Raw genomic sequence first — 12,667 nt, 5'->3', positions numbered from 1 at the left:
TGAACCAGCAAGTGGTCAGAAGAGAGCGACCTTAATCGGGCATTTGGTTAGTTAGAAGATCTAAACACTGAAACTTTAAAATCATTCCTAAAATGTAGGTGAAAGTGAAAGAAAGCCAGAAGCAAGAGACTGATAGGCCTGGCGCTAACAACCGCATGCATGCCGTTACAAAAACTGCAAGACTTGACCACAGAATATATCAGTTTGTGCACTTGTTACGTGCCAGTATTATTGTAGGGGTTTTGGCACAGCAACGTGCCCAACGTAGATGTTGTACCGGCGCCGATTTAGCAGTGTTAAATCGGTGGTGGACACAAGGTGGTTAAAGAGATCACTTTGATTGGCCATTCATGGTTTATTGTCGGTAGATTTAACAATATATATATATATATATATATTTATACATTTATAGATTAATCAATTGTAAAAGTAATCCTAGATTATTTTTCTTCACAAAATTCTCACTCACATGTTTATTTGTTATATTATTATTATTATTATTATTATTATGATTATTATTATTATATATTATATTATTAGATATTATTATGTATTATTTCAGCAGTTACTCCAGAAGGCATTCAATTGTTGCTCACTTTATTGTGCTATAGATTAAAACTGGGTTAAGATTAAATGAGAAAACTCATTTAATCTAGCCTAATCCAAACATTTGAAACCATATTTTCTCTTTGTCAATGCAGGTTATTAACTTCAGATTCAGGGCAACAAATTAAATCCATAAGACAATAAAGTGTGTGAAAGGTGAGGAGGCTGGTACATTTTCTGAAGCGTAAAACGAGGAAATGATATTTTGCTCCGCTGTTCCTCATTCCTCATCTCGCTCTGCTTTACGCCGGTTTGTTTTCGGGAACAACGCGCTCAACAAACCTCCTGTCGGCTGCTCCGCTGGATTGTTTTGCATTATCTGTGCAGGGAAAGGTCAGAGGTCTGGTGAAAGCGTAGTAGCGTTTAGCATTGAAGCTGTGCAGAGTAAACGGCGTGGTTGCTGTTGGGCTTTTTTTTTTTTTTTTTTTTTTTTTTCACAAATTATACAGACAAACACATAACGCAGGTGTTTCCTGTTCAGATATGATGAATCACGTTCTCTTCCTCTTCTCCTTTCAGCTGGGTTTCCTTTAACTCTGGGTTGCCTCCACATCCCCGCAGGAGGAATTGTAGTCGAGCATGCATGTAGTCCTGGTTGGAACAAAGGCTTCCAAGAACAGCAAACATGATTCAAACAAGCGGCTTTAATCGAAACCGACGTGTTTTACATTTTTATCTCTCTTGAATTTATTGCTTTTAATGAAACCAAACAGCTTCAAACACTGGCTGTCCTTCACTACTCTGAATAAAAGTGAATCTGCAGGCTGTTTGCTTTTGCGTAGGCCGGCGTGTCTCGGACTCAAAGGTGTTTTATTTTCACCAGCGAGTCTGTGAGTGTTTCTGAATGAACGCTTGTCTGCAGTGAGAACTGGCCGTCCTCTTTCCTGCCTGCAGTGTCGATGTCTCTGTTGGTCCACATTAACTCTGCATTAGCAAACAGCAGATGTAAGGAGAGGTTAACCGCTTGACTCAACCTCAGCAACCAGAAATTGCCCGAGTTAAGGAAGAAGACACAGTCATCGCTCTAGTTTCTGCTTTGAGGATGTTAAGAAACAGTAAAATCCCACTATGGGTTTCCCAGAGTTTGCTTGTTTTGTCCAATCATCTGTCAAGCACATTCAAAATATTCTCATCTAGTTAGATGACAGGCTTGATATGACTCTCATGTCTTCATGCTAAATGGGAAGCTGGATACTGTTAGCTTAGCTTAGCACAAAGTCTAGAAGCTGCCACCAAAGTTAAAAAATACGCATAAGCCTCCTAATTTCTTTAATCCTAATCCTATTATGTATTTAGTAATGTGCTAGAGTTTTCACTAAATACAGCTCCATACAGATACAACTGCTCTTTTATTAATCCTCGCTGCTTTTGATGTCAAAAACCAAAGGAAAATAATTTGCTTTATTGGTCCAACACACCCAAAATATTCCCTAAAGAATCCATTTGGTTTTCATTATGGAGTGTGTTTGAACTCATTCAGGGAAAATAAATACATCTGCAGCCACTGGATAGTCCTACGACCAATCAGAGCAATGGAATATGTGACGTGGATTCTTGACAAATGCCTTAATCTCAGTAAATTGTTCGTCCTTTAAAGATATTTTCCAGGTAGCAGATTCGAAACAGCCCCTTTTTCCGCAGCAGCAGCCGTTTTGTTGTAAACAAATTCAACTCCACAGCGACTCCTCAGATGACGTGGTTGACTAGGTTGCTGGTACTCTTCTGTCCATCAGCGCTGAAGCCCAGACATTATACGAAATCTATTATTTGAAATGGTCCTAATCCGTGCTAGGCCAGTGCTGATCCTGGGTTGACCTTTTGAGACTCAACGTCGTGAAATTAGACGTGATTTTTTTAGCCTACTACCTCCAAAGTTACGTCCAAACTCCCCCTCTTTAACCTTAATACTATTATGTATTTAATAGAGTGTTACACTTTTTAATTTCAGGCACTCATATAATGGTCTGTACAGATACAAGTGTTCTAGTTTTGGATTGCTTTTTATTTACTTATTTCCTTTTTTAATCCTTGCGGCTTTTGATGTTAAAAAAAAAAAGCTACACGATGGATTAAGAAGCAGCAAAAACAGCACAGCACCTCCTGTTCCTCCTGATATTACCTCAACGATAGTAGCTTCTTTTTCTCTTTCCTTCTGGAAGAGGAACACACAAACCACAGGTCTGATTTTAATTGGCCTCTTAACTCTGGGGAGTCTGTATCTGTTCTCTGCCGAGCGCCAATTATTTGTTTTATAGTTTAATGAGGACGGGACATTTTTACGTAAAAATCGAACTGACCTCTCAAAGATTTTGTAGCTGCTAAATTGTCTTTTAAGTTCAGAGGAACTTTGGCGAGGAAGTGTCCCTTCTCGTTGGTATTTTTGGATCTGTGGGCTCATTAAGGCGTTCACACCACACCAGACGATTCACAACCGGAGTGTGTGCGAGGAGCTGAACTCTGTGAGTCAGCGTAGCCGGGCCCGTCTGCTTCACTGAGCTGCGTTTGCCACAGGCCAAGGCTTATGAAACAGCATCATGCTGAATGTGGAGGGGAGACGTGAACCGTCATGTCTCGTTTCCCAGGATCTCTACGTACAGAGGTTTGTCTCCTCGTTGGTTCTCCTGTCACTCGGTGTGTTTGTCCGCCACGCTCCGGTTTCCTTGATCGGCTTTGCATGATGTCTTGTGAGTTTAAGTCGTGGGGATGGAGGGGAACGGCTGCGGCTTTGAAGGAAGGCAGTTTTATCTTTTGAGTGTTTATGTTTTTTCCTGCTCGTCATGGTCGCCTGTGTCACTGAATACTGCTGCTGACACCGACAAATATAGTTTGAGCGGATGTTTGACCTTATCTGCAACACTTACTAATTTTGCATTCATTCCTGTTTGCAGAAATGTAGTTACAGGAAAATATTTTATTTGCATATGGAGTGTTATTTTTTGCAAAGAAGAGTATTCCAGATGAGCCCAGGTAATAGACTTTTAGCCAGTTTTATTTTAAAATAAGTTTACAAAAGATTAATTATCATTTATCTGGAGTTGGGTGTGGGTGTGAGGGGTGTGTGGATGTTTTTGTAACCACTGAACGTATCACACAATCAGTTATTTTCTGTCACAGAAACGTAGCTGCCATTTATCCCCAGGAGGTTTAATTATGTTGAAATTATCTTTCTTTAACCAACATCTTCTCATCTGAATCTGTTTCCCCAACTCTCCCACCATCCTTCCTCACCTCCACCTCCTCCTCCTCCTCCTCCACTAATGACCTCCCCTGCCTCTCTCTGCAGGAGATAAAGAAAGAGGTGAAGAGGGATGGAGGCCAGGCAGGCATGATTAGATCGGACCTTTCCAACGGCAGGGCCAGCCCTGTGTCCGACCCCGGCGTACGACCAGGCAGGAAAGGTAAACAGTCTCATAATGACATTCATACGCTGTTGTTAATAGGTAGCTTTAGTCTGATCCTATTAGTGAGAGGAAGGATTTGGGTCAAGCATTGCTCGTCGATCTGTTGTGAACATGTTAACACGCTCTCCTGTATCTGCATGCTCATGTGTGGAGTCACGTGTGCTTTCGTTGTCGGAGTCAGAAGGCGGTAGATGTGTTGGTTTACTGTTATCATGGACCTCAAAGAGATGTGAACCAACCACCAAATGACAGAGAACAGCAGCAAAGACACACAAAATTACTACAAAGAGGTGTAAAATTACCACAAGGGACTGGAGAAGGATCATGAACAGGCACTTACCAGCAAGAGACAAAAAAACAGCTTCAAAGACTTGAGAATTGACCTCAGAGAGATTCAAAACTTCTACAAAGACATAGAAAATGACCATAACGAGATGACAAATGACTACAAGTACAGGAAAGAGACACAAATGAAGAGACACAAATGTGTTGCAGATCCAAAATGACGATAAAGAAAAGCAAAATCACCACAAAAGGCACAAGCCAAGTAGAGAGAGGCTCTAAAAAACTTGTAAAAAGACTCACAAGATGACGATAAAGAGATGCAAATGAGGCGACTTACTGCTGACAGACATAAAATAACCATAAAGAGATGCAACAGCAACGGTTCAGATGCAAAACAGGGAGGGGTTCATTTAGGGACTTTTATATATCTGAGGTCCACAACTACTTATTGAAAAGAATTCATATTTAAATATTTGAAAGTTATTATTTGGCTTTAAAGACGCTGAATAAGCAAGATTAATAATAAAGTTTATTATTGTTAGGAGTGATGGACTTAACGCGGCTGCACCCAAAGTTTAAAGATGAATAAGGTTGACACCTTGTGGACATAAGAGGAACTGCGGGGTCATGTCTACATGCCCCAGCTGATGTGGCATGAGTAATGAGCAGGCTAATGAGTGTTAAGAGAAACAACTACAAGGTCAATTCAGCGTGAGTCCTCATTAGAGTGAAAGGTGAGAGGTCAGCATGTCAGGCTTCAGGCACGAAGGCTTTTAATAAGTCCACGAACACCTGCTCGTTCACTGTTACGCATTGTGGATTATGGATTATGTCACATGTGGGCTTAAAGTATGTTTGCACATAAACTGTGTGTGTGTGTGTTTTACAGGAGAGCAAATCCGTAAACGGAGATGTAAGGCGGCGTTCAGCTACGTGCCTCAGCATGAAGACGAGCTGGAGCTGAAAATAGGAGACGTCATTGAGATTGTAGCAGAGGTGAGACTGGTTATATTTGAATGGACATCACAATTTTGAACAAAAATACGTAAATAAATAACACAAACTAGGGTACAGACTAGTCGCCTAGTTGGTTTTTCGACTTCACTGCCATGCAAATATACTTTAAGCATCGACTAGTCACTGATCATGTGACAGTAACAACATGAACAGTATGGATGGATGGATGAGAAACTAAGGTGAGAAACTAAGGTGAGAAACTAAGGTGAGAAACTAAGTGGAGCATTGCAACAAACTAGCAGAAGTGTGTGGCAATACTTTGCTAAAGATGAAGCCAGTTCTACCGTGACATGCAAAATATGTATGTCAGTCCTGAAATATGACTTAAAGTACAACTGCAGTGCAGTCATCTGAAAAGACAACCGCTTTCGCTCGCGGAGGAACAATACGAAACCACTCGACAGCAGTCAGTTAACAGCTTCACCAAATTCCCTGTGGTAACAGAGAGAAGATCTTTAGCTGCTATACACGGAAAAGGCTTCAGAGACATACTGCATTTTTTAACCCAGCTACACTATCCCAGCTTAAAACACGCTGTAGAGTAGCGTTACATGCTGTTGGTGGGTGCTGAGATGCAGCCTGTTTTTATACAGACTGTACATATCTGCAGCGCACAGTATGTGGCATATGATCTGTCTGTTCTCAGGTCAAGAATATAGATTGCATTGCTGCAAAGCATTACTTTCTACTGTGTTTTTATTAGTAACTTCATCAGCAACTAGTCAGTGTCGAATCGACTTTCATCACATTAACAATCATTCAACTCCCAACACAAACACAACTTTTTTAAAATTTTGAGCCATTCACCAACATTTAGCTTGTCACATATTAGAGACGGAAGTTCATTAAAGTCTGTGTAAACCAAATTCTGACATTTTCTTCTAAACACATTAAATAGGTCGTAAATGTATTTCCTCAAAACATGTAAAAGCCATTCAACCATTTAGAATTTATTTTTGGAGCTAGGCTTCTCGAAAGTTTTTCAAGATTTCTGTGTCCAGGATTTAATGGGCGGGTCAGTAAGTGGGGCCGCGTTACGTAACGCAGCCCTCATTAGCATAAACCCGCCCCTGCTGCTGTAACGGTATAAATACATTCAGCGCATTCGCTTCGGTGGTTTTCCCGCTCGCTCTCGAGTCTCGGATAGCATCTCTTACGATAGTTTGCAGCTAGCTAACGAGCTAACCAGTCAGCTAACCAGTCATGTCTCCTCGTCGTCGCTTGTGCATCTTTCCTGGATGCCACAGTGTGCAGGGTAACGGCTCCGTTAGCTTATTTAAGTTTCCGACGGAGGACAACGTAAGGAAACGGTGGATCGATTTTGTCAAGAGGAGCTACTGTGGAGAGTTCAAAATCACCACCAAGACCCGTCTCTGCAGTGTCCACTTTACCCCCGATAGTTACAACCAAATTCAATAAAAAATATTTTGCCTTTGCCTCCAGTGGCCCATGGTCTGCCTGATAAATGTTCAGGGCATTCTGCAGGGAGTAGGGGTTCAGGCAGACTGGCTCAAGGCGTGGCTCCAGCGCCTCTAACTGACACGCCCCCAGCGTCTCACAGCAGAGAGAAGTGCTCATTTTTCCATGATTTTGAGATCTAATTTTATATACTTAGCGATTTTTTTAATCTTTCAAATTTGGCTCAGTGGTCAATGACACATGTTTCTGTGGTGTGACAAACTCATAACACAAATTTATTTTTGCTTTACACGGACTTTAACTATAAGTATATGTCGGCATTGAAGGGGCATTACCGTTTTTTACAACCTGGACCTTATTTCTGGCATAAAATACGATCATTTACTCACCCGTATAACTTTGGTGTCATTTGGAGTCGTTTGGAAGATATTTAGATCCAGCAGAGCCGCGTATAACCATATAATGGGAGTGACTGGGGCACCGAAACGCACCCTCTAAATAACGCATTATCTTGCGCGAAACTCGTTCCTTTCACCAATATTTTCTTATGATATGCTAGTGCTATTCCCCGTTGAGTCCGGAGTTACCTGTTATCATCATCCGGGGTCTGTAGATTGACCTACTAACCTCTGACCTGGATGATGTCATTTGTATATGGCACTAGCGTACGATAACAAAATATTGGTGAAATGAATGAGTTTCGTGGCAGATAATGCATTATATATAGGCTGTGTTTCGGTGCCCCAGTCACTCCCACTATATGGCTATATCTTTCGAACGACTCAAAATGACACCAAAGTTATATGGGTGAGTAATTTATGCCAGAAATAAGGTCTAGGTTGTAAAAAACGGTAATTCCCCTTAAGTGTTGTTTTCACGAAAAGCAAAACTTGAATAAAAAGGTCCACGTTAGTGGTTCTGGAGATTTCAGGCTGAGTCTTTTTGTGATGGCTCAAAATAATTTGAAAATGTTCTTGACGTTAGTAATATCCTCAAACTAATAACAAGACTCATATACATGTACTCATATACAATTAACAATTTCAAATACATTTGTCATCACTGTGTGAAAAGCAACAGTATGTTTAAAATGAGAGAGTTTAAAAATACAAAATTGCAGTATTTTTTATTTATTCTTTAAATCTGTGGAGACTCTTAGTCACCTGGGTCATGATATATCCAAAAAACAAAGCTGAAACTAAATTAACTGGACTTGTTGGACCATCATCACCACCATCCAAGTAGCTTGTTTGCTTTTTCCCCTAACACTCTCAAGATGAGACCAACGTCTGTGCTTCTTTTTTGCGCTAATGTTACATTTACTGATTGTGGTGCATCTCTTGTGCGTGTTCAGGTGGAGGAGGGCTGGTGGGAGGGACTACTCAACGGGAAAGCTGGAATGTTTCCCTCCAATTTCACCAAAGAGATCCTGGTGGAGTCGGACACGCCCTCTGTGGACACGCCCACATCACAGGAGGAGCTCCGCAGCCGCACCAGTGAGTCTCAGCCAATCAGATGGTGGGAAAACACCATCGTTTAAAATAAAAAACATTAATAAATGGCTTTGATTCCTGTTTACTAAATCTACGTTTGTTGTGTGTTTGTAGGTAAGGACAGCCCAGGTAGTGAAAGTGACGGAGGAGACAGTCGATCAGAAACAGGGTCAGAAATCCAGCCTAAGAAGGTAATTAATCAAGCACTAATGTGACTTTTTGTCTGTTTTAATTACCTGATAAACTGAAAAAAAATATAAATATAATCTGTATATATATTTATATATTGCGACAAAGGAGCTTAATGTATTTTACATTAAATAATTAGGGGTTCTGTTCACTACAAATTTAACTTGGTACCGTAAATATTTCAGTTGTGACCTTTCTTGTTAATTGTTTTATGACACAGTTGGACTTCCGTACTAATGTGATGTTACATTAATAATAAATATAACTCTTAGGATTGTTCTGAAATTAAAGCATTAAAATGGAACACAAAATTACGATAAATTACCACAGCATTAATTAAATTAAATAAGGATTTTGACACTACATCACTGGAGGCCACAAGATTGTGGAACCTACTTCTATCAAATATGCAACAAGTAACTAGCCCGACATATCCAGACTCAATATGAGTCTGGTAACACATTCATTATGGGGTGTGTTGCAACTGTTACAGAGAAAATAATCAACTTTCCACCAAACTGGATAGTCCTACAACCAATCAGAGCCATCTTGTTGTAAACAGATGAAACTCCACAGTGCTCAAGTGACTACATCGCTGCAACTCTTCTGTCAATCACCACATACAGCTCGCCCAAGTGATTTGATTGGCCCAGGAGATCTTTACTGGAGCATAATTAGTTCCCGACGGAGTGACTCCAGGCCAATTTTTCGCAGCGATGCATTTCTTTATATAGACAGAAATAGGATCTAGTGTAAAGTCTGCGGCCTGTCTGCATACAAACAGTGAAACATTTGAACGTTTCAAGACCATCTTCAGACAAGAAAGCTCTCTCCCAGAGCCAGAGACTCTTTTAGAGGTCAGATTTAGCAAACAGAGTTTGTGTGGCTTATGCTTTAGGTTTGCTCAAGGCCTCCTCAGGTACAAATGCAGTCTTATTCAGTCATGTTTTGGCAACAGTCAGTGTCTGGAACATAAGACAGACAGACTAAGAAGAGATGAACTGTGATGCAGACATGGGGGCTGTGGATGAGGCTGACATCTTTAAGAATTAATTATTATTATTTTTAAAACATACTTTTGCTTTTGTGTCACATCTTTGCCGTAGTGTTTGGACGGGAACATAACTATTTTTAAGATGCTAGAAAACTGGGATACCCTACAACTGAAAGGGCGTTGCGATAAAATCAAGAATAAAACCACAGAAGCTTACACTTGGCTAACGCTGATCAGATCTTAATGCCATGTCTGAACGGGGCCTCAGTGTCTTGCTGTCCTTCTGCCTCGGTCACACCGTCTACTCAGACGTCTTCCGTCATTTCAGTTAAAGTGACCGCTACAACTCCAGCACGAGTTCTTCTTGAAGATACGTCGCCATTATCCAAGTAGCTTCTTAATGTCTAAATGACTCGTGGGGGGTTGAGATTTGTATTTGGAACAGTCGTGGGTGGCGTCCACTTGCAACTCACATGACTAAGGTCCAATAGCCGGAGACACACTGTAGGATTTCTGTTGATCTGTTTCATCTTAAGCCTTTTCATTTCATCTCTTTAGGTCCGAGGGTTTGGCTTTGGCGACATCTTCAAAGACCAGCCCATCAAGCTCAGACCTCGCTCTATGGAACTGGATGCAGACGGGGACAAGGTGAGTCACACAGTCCGACTCATGCTTCCGTCCCAGTACACTTCATTTCCTGGAGACGCACCCTATACTTAAAACAAGCCGCTGCCTTGAAAGTAAATGATTTACTCTATATTTTGCCCTCAGAAGATATCTATGTACCCGCAACGGGAGTTATAAACACATAAACTCTCTTCCTTGAAACTTTTTTTTTTTTTTTTTTTGATATACTGTGATCATTGTATTGTGAGCAGTGGGGTAAAGAAGCCCCGGCCTTGGCTCCTCCTCTTCCTCTGTTTCATTTTTACAGCACAGGAAGTGGTTTTGTGTTCATACACGCACACAGACACACACAGACATCCTGCAGGGATTTGACAAGCAAAGCAGAAGTGAGAGCTCCGTAGGGCAAAGAGAGAGAGAGAGAGAGAGAGAGAGAGAGAGAGAGAGAGAGAGAGAGGGAGAGGGGGAGAGTAGGGGAGGCTATACAGCTTTTCACTGACGTCCACATATTCACATGTTCTCCTGCTGCCTGCTGCAAAGCTCCGTCTGAGTTTAACTGGAAACGCAAAAGAGGAATAACGGTAGGGTCAAGTTTTATCTGCTTTATCTGTTTCCTTCTTTAACTTACGTCCATCGCTCTTAGTTGAAAGTGAGCGGCGTTGTAAGAGTTCAGGAGGGGACAGGAGTGTTCAGGTGTTGCAAGTGGCACGCTAGTGGTTCTGTTAGATTTGCATTTCAAGAATATTTACAATTCAATTAGGCATTTTCATTCAAATAAGACAACAAATTATAAGGATATGGAATTGAATAGTTCGTAACTGATCACATGAATATAGGTTTTAAACGTTAATCACGTTGTGATGCTGGTTTTTTGTCTAAATCACAATGTAAAGGATAAGCCAAGTGGTCAAAGTACGATTTCTGGTTCTGTACAATACTTTTTGTGTATTTTTTTGCCAACTGGACTTGCTAAAGGATCAGATCATGTGAATTTTTAGGGGACGTATCTATAGCCAGAGGGCATATTATGTGTTTCATGTCAATACTTTTGAATTCTGACTCTCAAGAAACACTGAAATCTTTATTAAAACATATATTTCTTCTTTGGTTTGTTGTCTAAATAAGACGCCATGACAAAATCCTGGTATCCACACCCATTGTACCAAACAAATGTCAACTTCTGAGTAGCCAAATATCACCTGAAATGCTTAATATAAGAAAATAATGGAGTGCCCAAGAGGCAAAAGGTTTTTAAAAACCTACATACTGGTCATCAAAGCTTCCTGTAGAGTGTCTGAAGGATGTTTGTCAGCCTGTCCTGCTGAGCAGAAGGCTGTTATGTTGCTTTATGGTGAGACGTCTCTCCCGGCTCCTTAATGAGGCTCTGGAGGAGGTGACAGCAGAGCGTCTCCGTCTGGCCACGTCGAATTTAGGAACGAACTGGAGGGTGGATGGCATGTCTCCAGGTGGACGTGCTCAACAGCTTTTGTGAAAGCAAAAAGGAGAAGTGTTCATTGTTTCCTCTAGTGACTCAAAATCACTTAGGCCAGACGTCAGATGACTTTGCAGTAGAAAAAAAAGAAAAACAAGTGGAGTGTTGACTCATTACACACCTGGAAGAAACTCTGGGGGACAGGAAAACATATTACTGAATCCACTTTTAGATATTGTTCCTCTCTATTTTGTTTATAGTCCTTTTATCTGGTATCATACATATTTAAACCCCGACAAATGACTGACTTATGTTTGTATGAAATGTTCAAATAAATCTGGTGTGACTTAATTCCATTTTTACCTTTAACTTTAGTGACTTTAGTGGTGTGTCATACAGGATGTACCACTTTTGGCATTTGAGGCTTTGAGGTTCAGGATGTACGTGTAATAAATGTCACATTTACATCCTGTAAAAAAAACTGTTATTTAAATAGATTGATGTCGGTATAGAGAGAAAAGTGTAGGAAATAACCAAAATCCAAGGTAACTGCACAAAAGAGCTCGCATGTGGAATTGAATGAGAGTTTATATTGACGTGGATTCACCTTCTCCTATTGTACTAAGTGTCTTCTGATAGCTCAGGGTTTAGGCAAGGCTTGGCGGAGTTCATGAAGGATTTTCTACACCATATTTAGTTTGACTTCCTGTGGACCTGTCCGGTTACTTTTGAAAAATCTCCTGCACAGGTCTTTCTAGAGCTGTGACTTAACACCTAAATGTAGCACCCATTATTTCATTTCACACACTGAATGTACAAAATGGTCTGAACTATATGAACTTCGCTTTGTGGCCATGAAATGTAACATGAGATGTGAGATAACAATTGCTTGGTAAGAAATTTCATTTATCTGAAAGAATCTAGACCTACAATTGTGAAGAGTGTCAAAGCTGGCATAGAGGTGGTCGGGGCGGACGGTGGGTGTCAAAAACTTTCACGATAAACAGCCGGATTCACGTCTGGACCGTACTGTCGGTGGTTTAGGCACTTAGTGATCACTGTACGTTACAGTACATTCTTTATGTTTTGTCTTTGGCTAAATCAAGAAGCTGTTTCATGTTTTGGGGGTTTTATTCAGTCATTCTTTCTGTCTGATTATTCCCTGTGGTTGTGCGTTCACACTACAATCTTCAGCACTGCTACCATA

General features: G+C 40.8%; 1 protein-coding gene across 1 annotated transcript in view; it reads left to right on the top strand.

The window, feature by feature from the left end:
* The window catches only part of sh3kbp1 (SH3-domain kinase binding protein 1), a 39,454-nt gene that overhangs the window by 14,106 nt on the left and 12,681 nt on the right, over window positions 1-12,667 (top strand). Inside the window, exons 3-7 of the mRNA XM_084566775.1 lie at window positions 3,890-4,004; window positions 5,182-5,288; window positions 8,083-8,224; window positions 8,336-8,412; window positions 9,963-10,052. Coding sequence (XP_084422901.1) covers window positions 3,890-4,004; window positions 5,182-5,288; window positions 8,083-8,224; window positions 8,336-8,412; window positions 9,963-10,052 — 531 coding nt within the window. The remainder of the gene's footprint in view (window positions 1-3,889; window positions 4,005-5,181; window positions 5,289-8,082; window positions 8,225-8,335; window positions 8,413-9,962; window positions 10,053-12,667) is intronic.

Source organism: Chelon labrosus (assembly GCF_963514085.1).
Source record: "Chelon labrosus genome assembly, chromosome: 18".
In the NCBI taxonomy this organism is placed as follows: Eukaryota; Metazoa; Chordata; class Actinopteri; order Mugiliformes; family Mugilidae; genus Chelon; species Chelon labrosus.
The sequence above is the reverse complement of the archived record's forward strand: the minus strand, read 5'-3'. Positions and strand labels throughout refer to the sequence as shown.